The 18914-nt window shown below is 56.3% G+C and overlaps 1 protein-coding gene across 4 annotated transcripts in view; it reads right to left on the bottom strand.

Moving 5' to 3' along the window:
- Positions 1–18914, bottom strand: part of LOC122392860 (arginine-glutamic acid dipeptide repeats protein-like) — a 97756-nt gene that overhangs the window by 7760 nt on the left and 71082 nt on the right. For 2 of the 4 annotated variants that reach the window (XM_043388187.1, XM_043388189.1), the window contains exons 3-10: positions 8820–9016; positions 6466–6619; positions 5763–5999; positions 5230–5328; positions 4864–4944; positions 4473–4623; positions 4064–4180; positions 3579–3787 (exon numbers count right to left, since the gene is read on the bottom strand). In XM_043388187.1, coding sequence (XP_043244122.1) covers positions 3579–3787; positions 4064–4180; positions 4473–4623; positions 4864–4944; positions 5230–5328; positions 5763–5999; positions 6466–6619; positions 8820–9016 — 1245 coding nt within the window. Of the gene's footprint in view, positions 1–3578; positions 3788–4063; positions 4181–4472; positions 4624–4863; positions 4945–5229; positions 5329–5762; positions 6000–6465; positions 6620–8819; positions 9017–11567; positions 11692–18914 lie in introns of those variants that run through there. The other 2 variants (XM_043388190.1, XM_043388188.1) reach the window with 2 other exon arrangements.

Raw genomic sequence — 18914 nt, 5'->3', positions numbered from 1 at the left:
ACAGGGGCAGAAGGGAGTCTTGTAGATCCGACCTTGACCAATGCTCTCCTCTGATCGAACTCAATTAGACAGATTTGTCTTCACGAAATCAGAATCATGGACGAACGACAACTAACTGAACAAGGCATTGAAAAAATAACACAATTTCTTATTGAACATGCGTCCGATGTTTCGTCAAACACAATAAAACCGTACGCTTCTGAGGCCAGACTTTCAAAGAAGCATCACTTCCGGCTCATTTCAACCGTCTTGACGTTGATGAGGACAGTGATCAGAGGTGCAATACAGCCATTGCAACGCCATATTCCCGGCACGTTTCTTGGCACGGTCCCTTTCTCCATCCCTGTTTCCGTGAGGAATCGTTCGTCTTCGGCTTCTTTCCACCTCGCTTACTTATCTCGTTAGCAATCAAATGGCGCTTCACCGATCGGACGCTACACTAGTTGCGAGAGTTGCGATCGTCCTGCCACGTGGTCGCCGCTTTTTGCCGCACACCAGCACTCTTACGTCACCGTCACTATCCACTGCACGTGCTCGCCCAACACGTCACACCGCCTCAGCACCACGTGCAAAATCAGATCGGGATTTCTTGTTTCCGCGACTGAGTAAACACCACTACTACTCTCCCGCACTGCGCGGATCAAACTGCAGCGGGGCAGGCCGGCCGGTGACACGACCGCGCCGCCCGGGGCGAGAACCGAGCCGCCACCCCCTCCCTCCTCCCCTCCCCTACAGTTCCGCGACACGGTCAGCCGAGACCGGCCGTCTCACCGCGTCCCGAGGAGGGCGGGGGGAGAGGGGAGGGGGGTGACCACCACCCAGTGATCCGTCAGCGCTGATCCCTCGCTGACACTACGACCACAGCGGGGGGACACGCCCCCTGACCCCCCTGTCCGCGCACACCTGGGACGGGCGCAGCGGGACGCACACCGTACACGACCTCTGACATTCCAGGAATCCCCGAAATGGCCGCATCCAATGGCGTCCGAGCGGCACTTCCGAGTCACACGGTGACGCCGGAACCGGACGGACCGATCACCGATCGCCGCAAGATAAACCGCAGATTTGGAATTGATTGTAAGCTTGCAACATAAATAGCCATAGTTCCACTACAAAGAACAGTAGCATAGAAAACTAAACGAGTGTTACAAAAAAATAGGTGCGTAGTAAGCGCATAGTAGAAAAATAAAGGTAGATAGGCTGAGGCAAATTAAATACTTAGGTAACAGGTGCCAAACGCTCTCTAAAGACAGATGTTCATGGGTGAACATAAATTATCATTCATAAATGGATGTTGAATGCGAGTGAATAACTGAATAACTGAGGCAGAATAATTTATAATACAACGGCCGACGGTTTTTCATTGACCGTGTTGCTGTCAGTCGTGATTATGCGGCTTAGTTTTCTCGCCCGCCTAGACGAGAATCTTTTACAATTTACAGCCTTATACCAATGGTATTTCTTTTTCTTTTCTTCTGTTATTTACTCAACATGTGCCGGTACGCGAAATTCACAGACCGCGTGCATCCGTAGCGTAGCCCTGAATCACTGTTAGGTATCTAATATCTGGTACGCTATTTCTGTGCATCCGTTCTGCACGAGCTCGGTGTACGAAGCTTAAAACAACGCAAAACAAAAACCGAGAGGGCTAAATTTGTGAGAGTGCAAATGTCCCTAAATATATTGCAAGACAAAAAAAAAAAAAATGCACAGTTCATGCTACTAAAGAACGTGGTCGGATTAGGACAGCGATCATGTGAATCCAAAAAGTCCCACGCCACTTAGTACGCCACCCACCGCTGTCACATGGTCAGCAAACCTCACTCGCACGGGCCCGTCACCGGGGGGTCGCCGGTACCCCTTTGTGGTCCCGAGGGGGCGGGGTGAGCGAGGGCTCGAGGCTCCATCAATCAGACCCTCTGGACGACCACCCACCGGGCGAACCGGCCCCACGCCGGCTACCGACCCTTTACCTACTACAGAACTAAGGGGGGGGGGGGCAGGGCACACCTCTGTTCACGGGCACCGCACACTGCTGCGTGCGGTGTGTGCGGTACGTCCAGCAGGCGTGGGGGTAGGGGATTGGTAGGCGGTAGGCGGCTCTGACGTCACGGCTGCGTGCGGTGGACGTGGCCCAGTCCCGTCCGGCCACAGCGGTCGCTGTGTGCGGTGACGGAAGGCTGACGTAAGGACGCACTGAGCGGAGCTTGGAGGCCGACCGCACACAGGGCCCGTGAACAGCCCTCCAGGATCATCTCAAGGGACCATGGGCAACGGACATCCGTTCTTTTATTTGGCGCCTTTACCAGCCACGTTGTATGTTGATCGCTAAGTTACTCGAAAACGTGTCATATTTGCCGGGTCTGAATCACGACATCAGCACGGTACACCAGAGAATGTTGCTATCTCGTCTCTCGACCATCAGGCACTGCTCATCACTCTTATATCGACTTTCGATGGTATTAGGCATACCCCTGTCCAGTGGCGGCGGAACACTTTCAATTAAGGGGGGGGGGGGCACTGCCGACTTTTGGTCCCATTCTTTCCATGCAAAGCCCATAGGGCTAATGTTGAAATGTCAAAATCAAAGGGGGTCACGGTGCCCCACGGTGCCCCCCCCCCCCCCCACGTTCCGCCGCCTATGCTCCTGTCTTCCCAGAGCAGCGCCCTGCTGGAGAAACGTAGATGTAAGATCACAGCTCGGGTCCCTAAAATAGATACAACCGAAAAACCTTACTTCTTCCAGTCACAGATATCCTGAAGACGAATTGTCTTTCGCCGGTCGACCCCGCGTTCGTCATGAACACAAATTTATTGCATGCGGTGCGATGGTGTGGAGACGCATCCATGATTTATGACGCGTTCGTTAGACCTATCGATAACATGACACCAACTCATTCGTTTACTGCCCCATCCACATCCAGTTGTCTGCAATTGGACACCACATCAATAACCTGAAACTAGAAAGTCGATGCTTCGACAGTAGCACCTCGACAAGCTAGAACCGCAAACCGGCCTGCCAAACGTCACCCAATGCGACATCTATAAGCGGCATTTCGAACTGCAGCCTCGCCCACTGCCCCCTAGCTGGCGGGCCGTTCGGCTGCGGCCGCCCGCCCGCCGGAGGGCTGACCATTTACGGCAGCGGCTATGGTGGCGGGCAGCGGCAGCGATGGTGGCGGTGGGGCGCATTATGCGGCCACCGCTCCGGTGACGCTAATCGGGACAGTGACGGACGGTCGCCGGCCGCCGGCCGCCGGTGCCGATCGTGCTATCCGGATCGGCAGTATACTGCCGGCGGCGGCCGGCCGGGCGGGCGGGCTACCTACACACGAGCGGCCACTTGACTACATCGGACCACACCGCCGCACCCACAGACCGTAGTTTCTACACGGGTGTCAATGGGAACAGCGCACAGACAACTCACTTCAATGGAAAGAGCGAAAGAGGACCGCAAGAGAATGGGAGGAATTGAGAGCGAGCGGCGAGAGGGCCGGCAGACAGAGAAAGAGGACAGAGACAGAGAGGGAGAAAAGGAAACACAAAGACCCATAAAGAGAGCCCGGCGCGGTACTCACCAGTTCCTTGGCGCGTGTCCTGGTGCGCATACGCCCGCCGTCCTGCGCCGCCGCTGCCGCTGCCGCCGCCGGCTGCTGAGGGGTCAGCGGGGGCTCTCGGGTCTGGGCGTCCTTCAGGTCCGGCAGCTGACCGTACTTCTTGAAGTGGAGTCGACACCCGGTGCAGAGGAGCGCGTGATCCTTGCCGGCGTGGTGCCAGTCCTTGGAGGCTGCGGGCGACACACGAGACCAGTCAGAGGCGACTGGGGCAGAGGACTGGCACCGGGTCCACCCCACATCCCTACAGAGGGTACCCGGAAAACGCGCCAGGCACTTCCGGCCCGGAAATTGACTGGGGATGCTCGTGCGAGCAGTACATTTGATGGGCGTTAAAACGGCCCGTAAACCAATAGCAGTACCGGCTGCCCGGGGCGGTAGTTAAACAGGTGGTGGGAGTTCTCATTACGGGGAACACTCTGCGGCGGAGTGACGGCAGGGGTACTCACAGGTGGTGAAGCAGTGCCGGCAGTGGTACCGGGACATGTCGCGCAGGTTAGAGTCCGAGTCTTCCGACTCATCGTTCTCACACTCACTGGCCGAGCTCAGGTCACAGCCAACCGCTGCTGGGGACAAACGTACAGTTAGAGCGTATTACTGACAGGGTAGTCAGACAAACGGAGATACATTGGACACGAATGTAAGGCACGACATTTAGCCGCTGCCTTCGAATGACCATTGACCCGCTATCTGCACCAGCCCGACTGTAGTGCAGCTCAATCGACATTGATTGCTTCTGTAATCAACACAAATCTCAGTTCTCCCCACAGACAACGTCCCGCTACATTCATACACACCAAACATTCGACCTCCCTCCCACCTGACAACCACCCGTCTCCTGTCCCTCACGCCACCGACCTGGCTCATCCTTGGTGGTTTTGTTGGCTCCCTTCCTGCTCTTGATGCGGCGGATGCCGTTGGTCCGCCGATGTCTGGCTACGTTCCTCGGTCGGTTTCCCTGCGCACCGGGAGTCTTCTTCCAAAGGTAGTAGAATTCGACCAGCTCACTCTGGAAAGGACACAGAGAGAGGAAGAAATAAGTGCCCGAGCCAGGGAAGAATATAATGAAGCGACATAGGGGCAGCGCAGGAAATACCACATCTTATCTCATGTTCAAAATGTACAACACCGTTGGGAAGGATATCCAATACTAGATGAAATAAATGTTTACAATTTCACCCCATGCACATGAACCATCATTTTAGGCATTTTGCGACAAGAACAGGCACCGAGCCGGGTCCCAGCTTACCGTTTCCTTGTGAGGTAGCAGCTCTTTTCTGATGCGAAAGAAATTCTTCCCGTATTGCCTCAATCCCTTCACAAACTTTTTCTGAAAGAGAAAACCACAACACACGTTAACATATGTCATACCGCAAAACACGACAGGAGCCAACCAGAGAAAACAGCAGAGCTCACCAATTACTAGTTTTCCTATCCCGTACAATCGTCTAACAAGCCAAGCCTTAGTGTAAACACCGCATCATTCTCGTACTCCTCACAAACGACACTAATCTCCGCTTAGCCGGTGTCGCGTCTAGAAAACCAGTCGCACATTATCACACCACGTTAGCCCTCCCCTATCCGACGTCCCCGTCCGCTCGTCCCGCTGGCTTACCGTTTCATCTTCGCTCCAGCGCTGGTGGACGCCCACCGGTACAGGGCTCTTGACCAGCGCCTGTAGCGCCACGCCCTGCTCGTAACCAGAGTGGTGCAGCTGTCGGGGGAGGGGTCAGGTCAGGTCAGGTCAGGTCAGGTCAGGTCAGGTCAGGTCAGGACAGGTCAGGTCGGGTTGGGTCGGGTCAGTTCGGGTTACAGACAGGCTGGTAAAGGGACGAGTTATCGAGTCTGGATTCAGATGTTTATCGACGCTAAACGCAGCGTCAGACAGCCATCTAAAGGTTCGACCGCCTGGCAGATGTTAACACAACACCTAAAACCGTCGTAATCATAACATAAGATCAAACGCTGGAAGAACAAACCAACTGGATCACTGCCAATTAATACAGTGACAAGCTGTAGCACTAACACATCGATTGAAGTTCTTCCTTTGCAATGCCTACCATTCAGTAATGAGTAAAGAAATTTTGACGCATGAGTGAGTGGGAACATTCACCCCTCCTTCTCCCATCGCGCCCACTCCCCACTGACCACATCCAGGGCGTTCTGCGTGGTGTCATCCCGCTCTGCCGGCTTGCGGAACTCCGTGTTGGTGCTGCTGCCGTCGCAGATGCCGGCAAACTCGGCCATCGAGCGGGCGGCGCGCACGAACATCATCAGGTCCGAGTCGGCGGTGCGGCCGGGCACCCATAGTCGCTGCTCCTCGGCCCCCGTCGGCCGGCCCGGGGCTCCCGAGTGGGCGCCGCCCCGGTACTCGGGCAGCTTGGCCTGGAGGACGGGGGGGGGGGGCGTTAGGTGGGGCAGAGAGCACAGGTAACATCTACTCGGTAACGTTTACCTAGCTAAAACTCTAGTACAGTCGGTTAATCACGGAATCAGCAAACAGATTGTAGCTGTTCAGGCCAGCTTTCCCTGATCATACTCCATCCCCTATGAAAACAACGGTTGGGGTTTAACTACTTACATCAGTATGTAAACGCCATGGGGATTACAAGAGCCATGAATGACATATGAGGATTATAAGAGTAGAAAGCTGCATGCAAGGCGCCTTACAAGGTAGCTACAACGTAAGTGGCCAGGAAATCGATAGACCGGTATATCGCCGGTTGGCGACAATCGACCTGGCCCAACAGCCACTAGCTGACGGTACGGCTCAGTAACCGGTCCTCGCTCCCTCCCCCGCCCCCTCGGGTACCGAGCAGGGTGAGAAGGCCTTGAGTGAGACGTTTCTCACCTGGTGAGACGGGCCCACGCGGATCTCTCCCTGTGTGGACGCCAGTCTGCGAGTCTCGGGGTTGTAGGTGAGCACGTAGAAGAAGGTGTCTGGCTGCGGCACGTACTCCCGCACCTTGTGGACGTCGCTGTAGTGGATCACCTTGCACGGACCCCTGCCGGAGAGAAGGTATCGTCAGTCGATGGATACTACCAGTGATGCAGACAGACGCAAAGCATTGAGCCTCAGTAGCTCGCAACGCGCGAGTGAGGCCGTTGATGACGGCTGGTGTTCTGAGGTTATTGAATAGCATATAATAATTACAGCTGGCGTCTAATCGTAAGAGGTTGACAAAACAGCGCTGGAAATCGACACATCAAACCTGTTAACCACAGCCGAGGCTAGATATGCAATGTTGCATTGCGCAGTACATACATGATAATATTGTCAAACCATGCCCCACTGAACTCAGCTATGCGGGTCGGCGCCACGACGTTTACACAAATCATCTTACTTGCGGCGGACCACGGTGACTGGCAGACACACCACGTCACCTCCACACCATCCCGTCAGATCAATCCATCACATCAGTCGTCACATCAGAGCCAGCCGCCGTCGTACGCCGACCGCCCGGCTGGCGGCTGGAATTCGTCAGCCGTATGTACTGTGTAATTGTGTATGTAAGCGCCGGTCTACACCCGCCGGTAGCGGGGCCTAACCACCCTCCATCGGTCACCGCGCTACCAGCCGCCGCGCGGGCCGTGCACGGTGCCATGCACTGCACACGTGCTGGTCAATACCAGTACGGCTGCAGCGCCGCCGCAACTGGACGTAGCGCCGGTATATTTGTAGCTATCAGTTATGGAAGATCAGCTCGCTCGGCGACTGGTGGCGATGGTGGCCATGGTCAGTCACCAGCTGTCATGGCATGGTGACAGTGCGTGACAGTCGTGACAGCTGACAGGCGTATACAGTGGAGACTCGAGCGAGACACAGCGAGCGTGGCGATGGTGTCATATCAGCGGGCACACGGTAGAGAAGAGACGGCACTCGCAGAGTTCGGGGACACGGGATGCTCTCTGCACTCAGTTGTGACAGGTGCACTCAGCGGTGGCGGGGCGGAGGCGCCCTAGCTCAGTCGTGACTGGTAGACTGCCGCGCCCGCTCCGTCGGCACTCAGCAGGGCCCCGCCGCGTCCATATCCCGCCGCTATTCCTGCCCGGAGCCGGCCGATCACAGCAGCCACTATCGGTCGGCGGATCAGAGAGGCGGCAATCTCCGCTCGGCGGCGAGCCCAGCGCTGCAGCATGACCGGCTGCGGTCATCAACTGAGAGCGGGGAGACGGAGGGAGGGAGAGAGAGAGGGGGGAGACAGGCGGGATTATAGAATGCCTACTGAAGGAATAAGAAGAAGAGAGGAAGAGAGAACAAACGATAGGAAGGCGGAGGGCGGGAAGGACGATACGAAAACGGTGGAGAAGAGCTCCATCCCGGCGATCATCATCATCCTCTTTTTCACCGCCTCTCCAAATCACGGCCGTCTCGGAAACAAGCCTCAAGCCTGGTCCGCCCTGCCGACCAGCCACAGTACCGGCCGTCCCGTCCTGATGTCATCTCCCTGCGGTTGGCCGACCCGTGGAACACTGTACCGGAATACTGATCAGTGATCAGCCCGCTACCGCCGCCGGTCTCGGTGCCACGTGACCGGGCGGGGACCCGTGTCACCCGTCAGTGATTGAGTAGCGGCCGGTCTCTGCACGCCACCGAACCACTGCAGACGAGTGACGGCTCGCCTCAGCACCGGCCCGGTCCGGACGTAACTCACGCACGGGTATGGTGATCAGAGATGGTCGCCTCGCAGGCTCAGGAGCTGGGTGGGTCGGCGGCGCGCACCGCTGCGGCCTGCGAGTCTGGGCAGCAGAAAGAGAGAGTCGTACTCGTGTCCCGACTGCTCAGTGCAGCTTACGTAGGTGTTTAGCGAGCATTGACAGGGCGTTGGGCGCAAGGTGTAATGTCCTCACTTCATTGCGACGCCCCGCCCAGGATAACAGATGGTAGGTAATGGACAAGGGCTGCAACCCAGCACTCTTATCCCATCCACAAAAGTCGCATAAGTTCCCCATCACCTGAGACTTCCTTCCATCCGTCTTTCTCCACTCCTCTCCTTCGAGCACGGCAGCCGTTCTCACCCGAGTGAGGCAAGTCTTCTTACCCAAGAACGGTAGCCATTTTCACGTCTTTCCTTAGCACGACCACTCCTCTGTTTCTGTATTCTCACAAGACGTCTCTTCTCACTGCTCTTACTCAACCACCTCTCTCACTTCTCTCACAACATAGAGCTCACCCACCCCTCCCCCACTCCCCTATCCCCTCACCTCAGCACGGCCACAGGGAACGTGTCCGTGGCGTCCGATATGAAGAGCTCGCGGTGTTTGACGGCCGGCTGGTGAACGGCCAGTCCCGGGTCGTGCTCGGTGGTGCGGTCCTGCACCAGCAGCTGGTACACGTTCTCCGGCAGCTCACACACACGGTAGAACCACTTGATGTTCACCATCAGAGTGTCCCGCTTGCTCTGCAACAACAGGAAGATCGAGTTAGTTAAACAGGCTGGGAAGAGTTGAGTTCCAGCACTCAGCATGAGAAAAGACAGAGGTAGAAATTAGAAAGGGCAGGCAGGTAGCTTTGAAATTGTTTATTCGAGTCATCATGCGTCAGCACCATGAGCCCGAGCGCTGACAGTTCCACTGATACTTGGTTAGTTACAAAGTGGGTGCCAACACAGTGGAATATTTGGCTGTGGATGTGGCCGGCGGATGTTATCAGTATTTAATGTTGACTCTAAGCGACGTTGATAAAATAATTAAGAATAATGAGACGCCAGCAGATTGCTTATCTAGTGGCCTGGGCGGTGTCAGCTAAACAAACAGCTCGGCCACATTCGAAATAGCTGAGCCGCGGTTTACAAGCTGAAATCCTCTCACGAGCGTCACGCCGGACTGTGTTGGCACAGTCCCGAGCGGCGGCTGGCAGCTGTCAGGGCGCCGTCCGACACATTTGTATAGTGAGAGACCGGGGGTCAGCGGCCGTCACCAGGTCACACAGCCGGTCACCGCGACTCCACTGTAGGTCAGGGATGCAGGACGGACCATGGAACGGAAAGGGATGGAATGGAATGGGATGGAACAGGATAGGACACAACGGAATACAATGGGACGGGAAGGACGAAATCAGAGACGGGGTCGAATAAGCGACATGCTGTAGGACAGCATAGGGCAAGACAGAGACAGCTGACAAGACAAGAACAACATCACAGGACAGATAAAACGGATCAGTACACGACCGTTCCACGGACAGGTCCAGGGAATCCTGATGAGGTCAGGTCATGTCGGTGTCTCAGTCGCCGCGGCTGTCGGCGGCAGGTGGCCGTTCCCAGGCGTGACGACTGTCGGTGGATGCCACTCGGCCGGGCCGCCCGCCAAACCCAACACCAGCTCCGTCCCGACCGACAGAGCTCCGACGGACCGCACGGGCGCGCACTAACCGCTCTAATCGGCGGCAGACGGAGCGCCAACGGCCACCTTAGCGGGCTAAATGAGCCGGCGCCGCCGTTTGCCAGCCTCGTGCCACTCCGCTCCGGCACGAACAAAGACCCGGCCCTGCGCCGCCGGCAGTGATCAATGGCAGGGAGGCGTCGGCGTGATGAATACCCGTCTCAGCCGAAATCCCGGCACTTGGCAGGGGACTGGGACATTCATCATCCATTATCTTTCGCTATTTTCACTGCTCTTTATTTTATGCTTTCATTGACGTCATTGTCAGTGTGCACACTTTACGTTCACGGTACAGAGGGTAATCAGTCGTCAAATTAGTCGGACGGGACGATATCACCCGGCAACTGTGATGTAGAAGTGCGCCTACCGTTCGCTGCAATCGACTCATCCAACAACGCGAATAACTCCAACATCGTATTCCAATTCACTCCAACAGGCTGCTGCATTCTACAAACAGCACCCCGGTCTTGGCCTATCCATCGACAACGCCTCCCGACCTAAGGATCGGACAGCAGATCGATTGGCGCGCCCCGCCCCCATTCGCATCAGCACCAGTCACCACTTCACGTCAATTCACGTCAAAGCAAAGCGGCTTTCTGGCCACATCGTGTCACGATCACGTTCACCGTGACCGCTCGTGACTGCGCCAGCGAAAGTCGGCCACGGTGCGTCTCACCCCCGGCCAGCGTCCACTCGGCGGCGACCCGCACACAAAGGCGCCCGGCGCTATAGGTGGAGGAAACTCCTCAAAACATTGATTTCCGTCTGTCGGAGAGAGGGCAGCGGAGCGTGCCGATCATCTGGTCAGCGGACCAGAGAGGACCGGAACGGCAACAGCGGCAGATCATCGCACTCGATAGCTCGTGGAGTTGATGAGTGACGTGGACGTGACGTGAACGTGACGTGACGCCATGCGAACACCGGGAACGTTTCCCACGCACCAAGTAACAGGTGCATAACGCGCGTGTCGGAATGATAATGACGCGAGGTAGATATGGAAGCACTCAGTAGCCTCAGACATTCAGATGGATTTCTGAATCTGTTAATAGCGTTAACCCATCATTAATGACGCTAAACGAGCGTCTGTCAGCCATCCATCACACTAATCTAACCGCCGGGTGCCGAGCCGGGCCGTGGAGCGATCCTCGCCAGAGTCCCACATCTATCAGCAGTACGCCGGCCGTCAGCGGGCCGGTCGGCCAACAGGCGCCGGTCGGCCCAACAATGACCGGCCGGCCGGCGACCGTCGGCACAGCCCAGGTAGGCGGTGCCAGCCCGCCCGACCGGCCCGCCGCCCGAAATAGCCCGTGATCGCGTGCGGGGCGGCGGTGGCGGCGGCAGCGCCGGGCGGCCGCGGTTCGGCGGCGGCCGAGAGGGCGCCCGTCGTCACGGCCGATCGACCCGGCCGCCGCCGCCGCCGCCCGCTGCACCGGCCAGCGCTGTGCAACGCCGACCGCACGGCGGCGGCTGTCGGCTCCCCCCGCGCCCACAATGGACCCGTCCGCCGAGCTGCGACCGCCGCCGACCGCGCTGCGCCAGCCCAGCCGTCAGCGCCCGGAGGCCGCCACCTACCGCGACATGTCTCCATGGTGTGAGGTCACGAGCTGCGCCCCGCTGGCCAGGTCACGGGTCACCGCCGCCGGCACTGTCCCACCCTCACACACACCGCTCGTCCACTACCCGGAGCCGCAGCTCGGCCGAGCGCTGGCAGCACTCTCTCCGTGTGTGAGTGACGTCACCGTTAGGCAGCTGGCGGCGCCGGCAGGCCACGCCCCCTGACGGCGGCCGCGGCGCCGCCTGGTGACGGACGGCGGCACGTCCTCACGAGCCGGCGCGAGGGCGCGAGCGGCAGCCAGATGGGGCGCGAGCGGCCGGCGCCGGGCCGCGGCCTGGAACAAATGACCGCCGACTGAGCGGCCGGTAATGATGGGGACCGCCCGGCGAGCGCCGCCGCAGAGTGCCGCCCCGCCCCCGTCGCTGCGCCGCTCGACAGAGGGCGGAATAGGGAGCAGGGCAGCCGTCAACGAGCGAATCCGGAGCTCAGTCAACGAGAAAACTGGCCACAGAAGAAGAAAATCCATACAGAGGAAACAGTCAGCATGAATGAATGACTCGGTATATAAACATTACAGCTACTGGCACACGCATCCAAGTGACAAACGATTACCATTCATATGCATAACGTAAACCAGATCCCTTTGTCGAGCTGCTGGGGGCCTGAGCCTCCTGCGGCGCGGCCCACAAGGAGCATATTGATTATCCGCGCTCCAGCGTCACCGCTCTCTTGGCTCGGCCGCCACCCTCCCTCCCCCTCTGCCCCATACCGCTGCCACCGCGGGTCGGGCGGGATCCGTGTAAACGGCGCGTGACAGCCGCCGCCGCCGAGATAAACAAACAGCTGGTAACGGGTCGGCGGGTGACTCCAAGGTGCGGCCGATGGCGCGTCAAACAGACAAACACAGCTAAACACACGTCACCGCGGCAGTGTGGCCGCTCCCTGCCCGGAACAAACGACCGTGGCGGCCACACCGGCGCCTGACGCCAGCTCAGCTACCGCGGCCCGGCGGATTACACGGACAAAAGTGAGAGCCGCCCTGTGTCAGAGCGGTGGGCGACAATCGATTTCTTTTCGGTGACGGAGGTGCATGCACGCGGAAGAACATGGAAGGCCCGCTGAAGGAAAGCGGTGCACGGTGTGGGTACTGGAGCGGCGCGACCGTTACGGTTCACGCTACTTCTGAACTGTAACGGTTATTGATAAATTGCCATAAAATGCCGCTTACAGTAGCATTGCAGCTCAACGGCACGCAAAGTTGTGGTTCCTAGCTCCTGGATAACAATCAAATTTTTATTTTGACGATGGGTATTATATTTTATAATGCATATCGTCTTGTATTTGCTTTGAATGCGTTGTCGAATACCTATATGCCGTCTTCGGCATCTTCCTCCCTTACCAGGGAACACGACCTCTCGGGAGCCTCCGCGGTGTAGCCCCTTCAGAGTTCAGAGGAGCCAGGGACACGCCGGTGACCTGACCTGCATATCGGAGCTCGGGGATCACAGGTGACCACTCCACTAATGACGTGCAATAGTGTTAGGGAGCTCGGTCTTGCTCCGTTTACCACCAGCCACTCGGTGCCGTGCTGGTAAACGGGTGCTGAGTCCGCGCCGCGCAGAGCGCTGATAAAGCTGATTAACTCCCTAACGAGGCGACACCCCGCCATCACGTATACACTCTGTCCGACCACACAGCGACAGACGCTGGAGCCGCAGATGGACCAACAGCGACAGACGCTGGAGCCGCAGATTGACCAACGGCGGCAGATGGCACGCCGCGTGCCTTAGCGTGGATAACGCGGACAGGCATGTTGCCACGCTCGTGGGTATATGCAGTCATGCAGGCAGGTATGCAGCGGACTGCCGGGACGGGCTGTTGGTATGGTAGGTGCCCCTCCACACTAAACGGTCACCAGTTGCGGTACCTACATATCAGTAACAGGGACAAAGTAGCCCGAACGAAAGTGCACATTAGTGATACCATACTGATACTCCGTACATGTTCTTCGCTGGATGGCATTGATAAGTGACAGGAAGAAAGTTGCACGAAGGTATGCACTATGCATAACTCGCATGAAATTACCGTTTGACAAGTCTGCGTGACAATCAGCAATGTATTCATGCAGCCGCTGGTATAAAGGGCAAAGAACAGTGGAGAGGTCAGAGTCCCCGAGCTTTCGGGCTAGGGCTTTAACTAAGATTCACACGATTGAATTCATTACCATTCAATCTAGCCAATTAGCTATGCCAAAAACCAAGAGTCCTTCAGTGAACATGAACAATACAAAGCTTGCTAACGAGCTTTAAACTGTGGGTTAATTAGCTATACTCTAATTCACCTAGCGACCCGCCTCTCGAAATACGGCTCCAACTGATAATTACCACGCGACACAGTGATTCATAATACGATTCATAATCCGGTAGGTCCATTTGTTTATCTCCAAGCTGAAAAATATGCTGACACTCAGCCACTTTAGATAAACACTGAGAGACCGAGATAAACATAATTCGGTGGCGCCGGACAGATGTACATAGTGAGGACAGCCGACATATTATCGCAAAGGTTAAGCAACAATGACTCAAACAATCAGCAACAGCCACTCAAAGGCAACGATGGCATTGTTTTGACGAAGGTCGGCATTCAGTAGATAAATGAAGCCACCCGATAAACTCCCCAGAAGCGTTTAGAATCACAGTTAACACGGACGATGCAGCATCGTGATTTAATCTGTCGGGGTACGTAATTTATGGGAGGCCAACTGCCAGAGGAGCAGCAGCGTTTCATCGGGCCCTGACGTCGGGTGAAGATGGTGCTACACTTTGTTTATCACGCCATTTGTCTCCGGAGCCATCTGACTTTCATACGACAGAGATACAGCCATCGTAAGAAAACGTTCATAATTTAGAGGCACTGATTTACATTTGACAGGGTGCTGACACTTGATGACACGGATGGGTCTGTCGATGGTGACAGCTGGCGTGCGAATGGCAAACAGTGACAGTGTGACATTCTGACACATTGTGTCACGAAGACGCACAACATAAAAACGCGTGACACACGCAGTTGTGACACGCTGGCACATACACAATGACACAGTGTCAAGAGAGACGCCGCGTATCTACACCAACTGGCGCCGTCTACCCCCGTGCAGGTCCGTATCCCGGTCCCAGACTATTTGGTCCTGGACCGTGTGGTCCTGGGCCGTGTCCCGTGTCCCGCCGCGGCCGATCCACCCCACCGACCGACCGTATTGATCCCACGCCGCAGACACACAGACACACACACACACACGCTCACACATACACACACGGATGGTCAAACAAATGATAGTGGCACCCGACCACCCACCGGGCGATCATAATCGCACCCGTTCAAATAGGAGGGTACTGCCACAATAACGGTATACGCGCCAATAAATAACATCGTCCTAATTATCAAATAAACGGATTGATGCCTAAAAATACCTACCTAGAGCTCTGATAGCATCAATTTGTTCGTGACATTCCCATTCATTTCTTCTTCTTTTTTTTTTTTAGTCGATTAGGTACTTTATGTTCCAGATACAAAGAAGTAATAATAATATTAATACCGATTATATTCCACTTGTTGTGGTGTAATTTATCGGTTATCCCTAGCATCCAATCTCACCCCGCGTCCCGGGACTTTTGACGCCTGCGTTGACGTACGAAGCCGAGCTGGCCGGCCGCCGCGCCGTCCGCCCGTTTAGCGTCAATAAACCGACAGCGTTTACGAGTGCGGCCGACGGGGCCCGGATAAAATGGCCCTGATTGATGTGGGCTGCTCGCCGTTTGGCCCGTCGCGCCGGCGGTCCAAATAGCGTCGACGCCGTTTATTTACGGCCGTCCTTGCACGAGCTACAGTGACTGCTGAAGTTGGCGGCTAGGGAACTGCCAATCACAATATGGGGCGACGGCGGAATGACAGATTACCAGGGCCTCCAGAGCTCACTTATCTTCTGCAGGAGCAGGCATAAGAATTTATCACGAACCGATACAATTAATTGTTCCGATCATCCGAGATAATGAAAGCGTATCAACGATCTATATTTTATGTCTTAGTCGATCATATTTCTTTCAGCAAGCTTAGCAAATTTACTACAACACGACACAAGGCAAGGAAGTACCCGGGAACGTTGCAGACAATTCGTCGAACGAGCTTCAGCGACTCTAACCAATAACCATGTCCATCTAGCCTAGAGGTGCGTTCATTTCACCTACCACACATGTTAAGACACATTTGGAGGACTCTGTCCGGCCGGCGACAAGCCTCGGACTTCGCTGGGGGTCCTCGTCCAAGGACAGCCCGGATGGATGAACGGGAAGCCGTGGACAGGGGACACGGGTGATGCTTCATTCCCCGGTCGAGGTTCGACGCGAGAGGACTACAGATGTCGAAGCAAGCTACAAAAACACTAAGCTCAGAAGGAAACGTCCGCGAGACTCATACAGATATCAGCACGGACCATCAAAGTGCCGAGCTTTTTACAACTACATTTCATGTTAGCCCGCTCAAGATTAGCCCGCACAGAGCTACCAATGCACGCGCGCCAGCAGTGGCGAATCTCCGAACCAGCGCTACCGCCGAGCCGGTGGTAGATGGCGCAGTAGTCGCGGTAGGCGGTGTGATGTCGGGACGCGGCGGGGAGAGCAGAGGACGCGGCCGGTGAGAGCGCGGAGCCACAGGTGGGCCCGGCACAAAGGCGCTAAGCGGCCCGGTCTGAATACGCTCGGCGCGGGGCGGGACGGGCACGCCCTGGGGAGGCAGACTCCCCGCTGCGCGCCGTAACAGGCGCATTAGCCGCGAGCCGACCGGCGCCGCTCGGCTACACCGCCGGCATCGCGTGACGACCGCGGCGACAGAAACGCGGCTAATCAGTCATCAGCTGGGAACGCTTCCGTCATAGCCCTCGCCTTGTAATTCCGCAGACATGGACACAATGCTGCCGGAAGGGACATATCAGTTACCGGCGTCGTGAGACAATGGGTCAAAACAAAGAGGTCTTTTTTGTCCAAACGGACCCTGTCGGTGACAGTCCTGCCACCTTCACATCAACCCGCTCATTTGAAATGGTGATTAGCAGTCGGACTCAGTAAAGGCTTGAGCGCAAATCTGTGATGATGTAATTATACCCTGAAGGCAGTCGCTCGAGTGGACCGGAGCTGACTCAATCGCTCGCTTTTTGTGACCTTGATTGGCTACTATCTGTACCTACTGCCACTGCACCGCGGTCGCTGTTGACCCAACTGCCGAAACCGTCCCTCCCCAACGCACCGTGCCTTTCAGACAGCTGAAAACACAACCCAACCCTCGGCGACTGCCAACTATTCTCTGCGCGCCGCGCCTTTACGCTGTGTCATTTCCTTTCGTGGTTTAATTAGTTGTGAATGCCCTCCCACTTTATGGAGGCAAATAAAATTGGGCGACCAACACTAACGTAAAAAGCGAGGAGGAAAAATAAATTATTGGCACGAAATGTTTTATGCCGAGAAAGGACGCGCCCGAAAGTCGCATTGTCATCCAAATGCGAAATATCGCTGTTCAGTCACAGTGGCCAATGGTCATTATAGACAATAGACGGCAGGCACCTAGCACTACATTGTCCGCTAGTTCAGCACTCGGCAATGCACAGTCCGCCAGCTCCACAAACAGGAAGCGAGCTCAGAGGGTGCACGATTAGCAGCCTCGGTCAATTAATTATATATTGGTCCCGTTTTATCAGCACGGCGAATGCCGCGTTTACCTGCCTAGCTCGAGTGGCACCACCGTTCAATTGTAATGGTGGGAATGCATGCGGAAGAGAGAGCCAGCAAACCGCAATGAATTGCAACAAAAATGATCCGGATCCAGGCAATAAAAAATGGACAAGTGGCCATAAACAAAGGCAAACAAAGAAACTGGTTTGTAGTAAAACGTGATAAAGCACGAATGGATGCATCAAGCAAGTGGCGAAATGTTAGTCAGGAAGGCAAATTTGGACCGTAGGTCCGAGGTCGTGTAACATCTGTGAGCATGGAATTGGAAGATAAATGAGCGGAAATAGATGACAACGGAGCAACGGTGTAATGAGAAGCATATCGGAACATCATCACCGACCGGCGACCGCGGCAAAAACGGGCAGCTAATTTACGGGAAAACGAAACAGGAATGTGGGAGGGTAATAAACGGGGTCAACAGAGGGGAAGGAGAGAGAGAGGGAGGAACGGAGAGGAAGGAGAAAGAGAGGGAGGAAAGAGAGAGAGAGAGAGAGAGAGAGAGAGAGAGAGAGAGAGAGAGAGAGAGAGAGAGAGAGAGAGAGAGAGAGAGAGAGAGAGAGAGAGGAGGGGAGAGAGCAGCGCGCGCGACGGCAGATGAGGCGGTCAGTCGGACGGCGGTGATCGATGCTCGGCGGTGACCGCAGAGTCTGACCTCCGCCGTCCCTCAGCGCCGGCCACAGACATCGAGAAACGCTGGACAGTCCACAGCCAGACACTCCACTGGACACTCCATTGGTCCTCCCTCCACCGCGCACTCCGCAGTCGGAGCTCCGCCGGCCGGACAGTCCAGGGAGGGAAGCTGTCCGACACGACAAATGAACCCTGAAGGCCGCACCGATCAACGTGCTCCACGGGATATCATAACCGGACATCACACAACCGGGCATTCCACCGGACACTCCTACACTAGACACTCCGTCCTGGACACTCCGCAGTAAAGCTAGACACTCAACAGCCGGGCACTCCGCGGACAGCTCCCGGCACAGTTACGCCACCCGGCAGGCCCCAGGGAGTCGCTCCGTCTCAGACTGACGTGTGTCGACACATAAAGGGTCACGATGTCGGGGTGGAGCCTCGTCAACTGCCAACTGTCGTGTCGGGGCACCTCTGACCCAGCTTCGAGTCGTTACTGTCACGAGCCTGGTCAGACAGCGCTGGCGGTGGCTTCCCTCGCCCTTTCCCTGCCCAGTCTGGTCTGGTCCAGGGCACTCAAGTGTTGTCTGGTGACGGTCTGACCCGGTTCGGACGGGCACGAGGGCAGAACTGACACGGCTGGAGAGTCCATCCAAACCAGGATAAACCACCACTGCAGCGCGAGTCCAGCTCGACACAGTGGGTTAGAGCGTTTAACCGTCACGGCACAGTCTTGTATCTATAACTCAGCAGTCACGGTCGGCCCATATGGTATCGTGCCATCTCGGATATCGTCATAACCATTCCACTCCTCGGGCACTGATGATTTCTTCACGGATCCCCCTCTTTAGTGGGAGGCGTTGTGCCAACGTGCCCCGGTGCCGTGCGAAGCGCGTCCGTTCGCACGGAGCCAGCCGGCTGCAGCGGCGTGCCACTGCCTGCAGAAGGCTGCCC

This window comes from Amphibalanus amphitrite, unplaced genomic scaffold (genome assembly GCF_019059575.1).
Source record: "Amphibalanus amphitrite isolate SeventyFive unplaced genomic scaffold, NRLGWU_Aamphi_draft 000504F_arrow, whole genome shotgun sequence".
Classification (NCBI taxonomy): Eukaryota; Metazoa; Arthropoda; class Thecostraca; order Balanomorpha; family Balanidae; genus Amphibalanus; species Amphibalanus amphitrite.
Note: the sequence above shows the minus strand (reverse complement) of the source record. Positions and strands in the feature narration are given on the sequence as shown.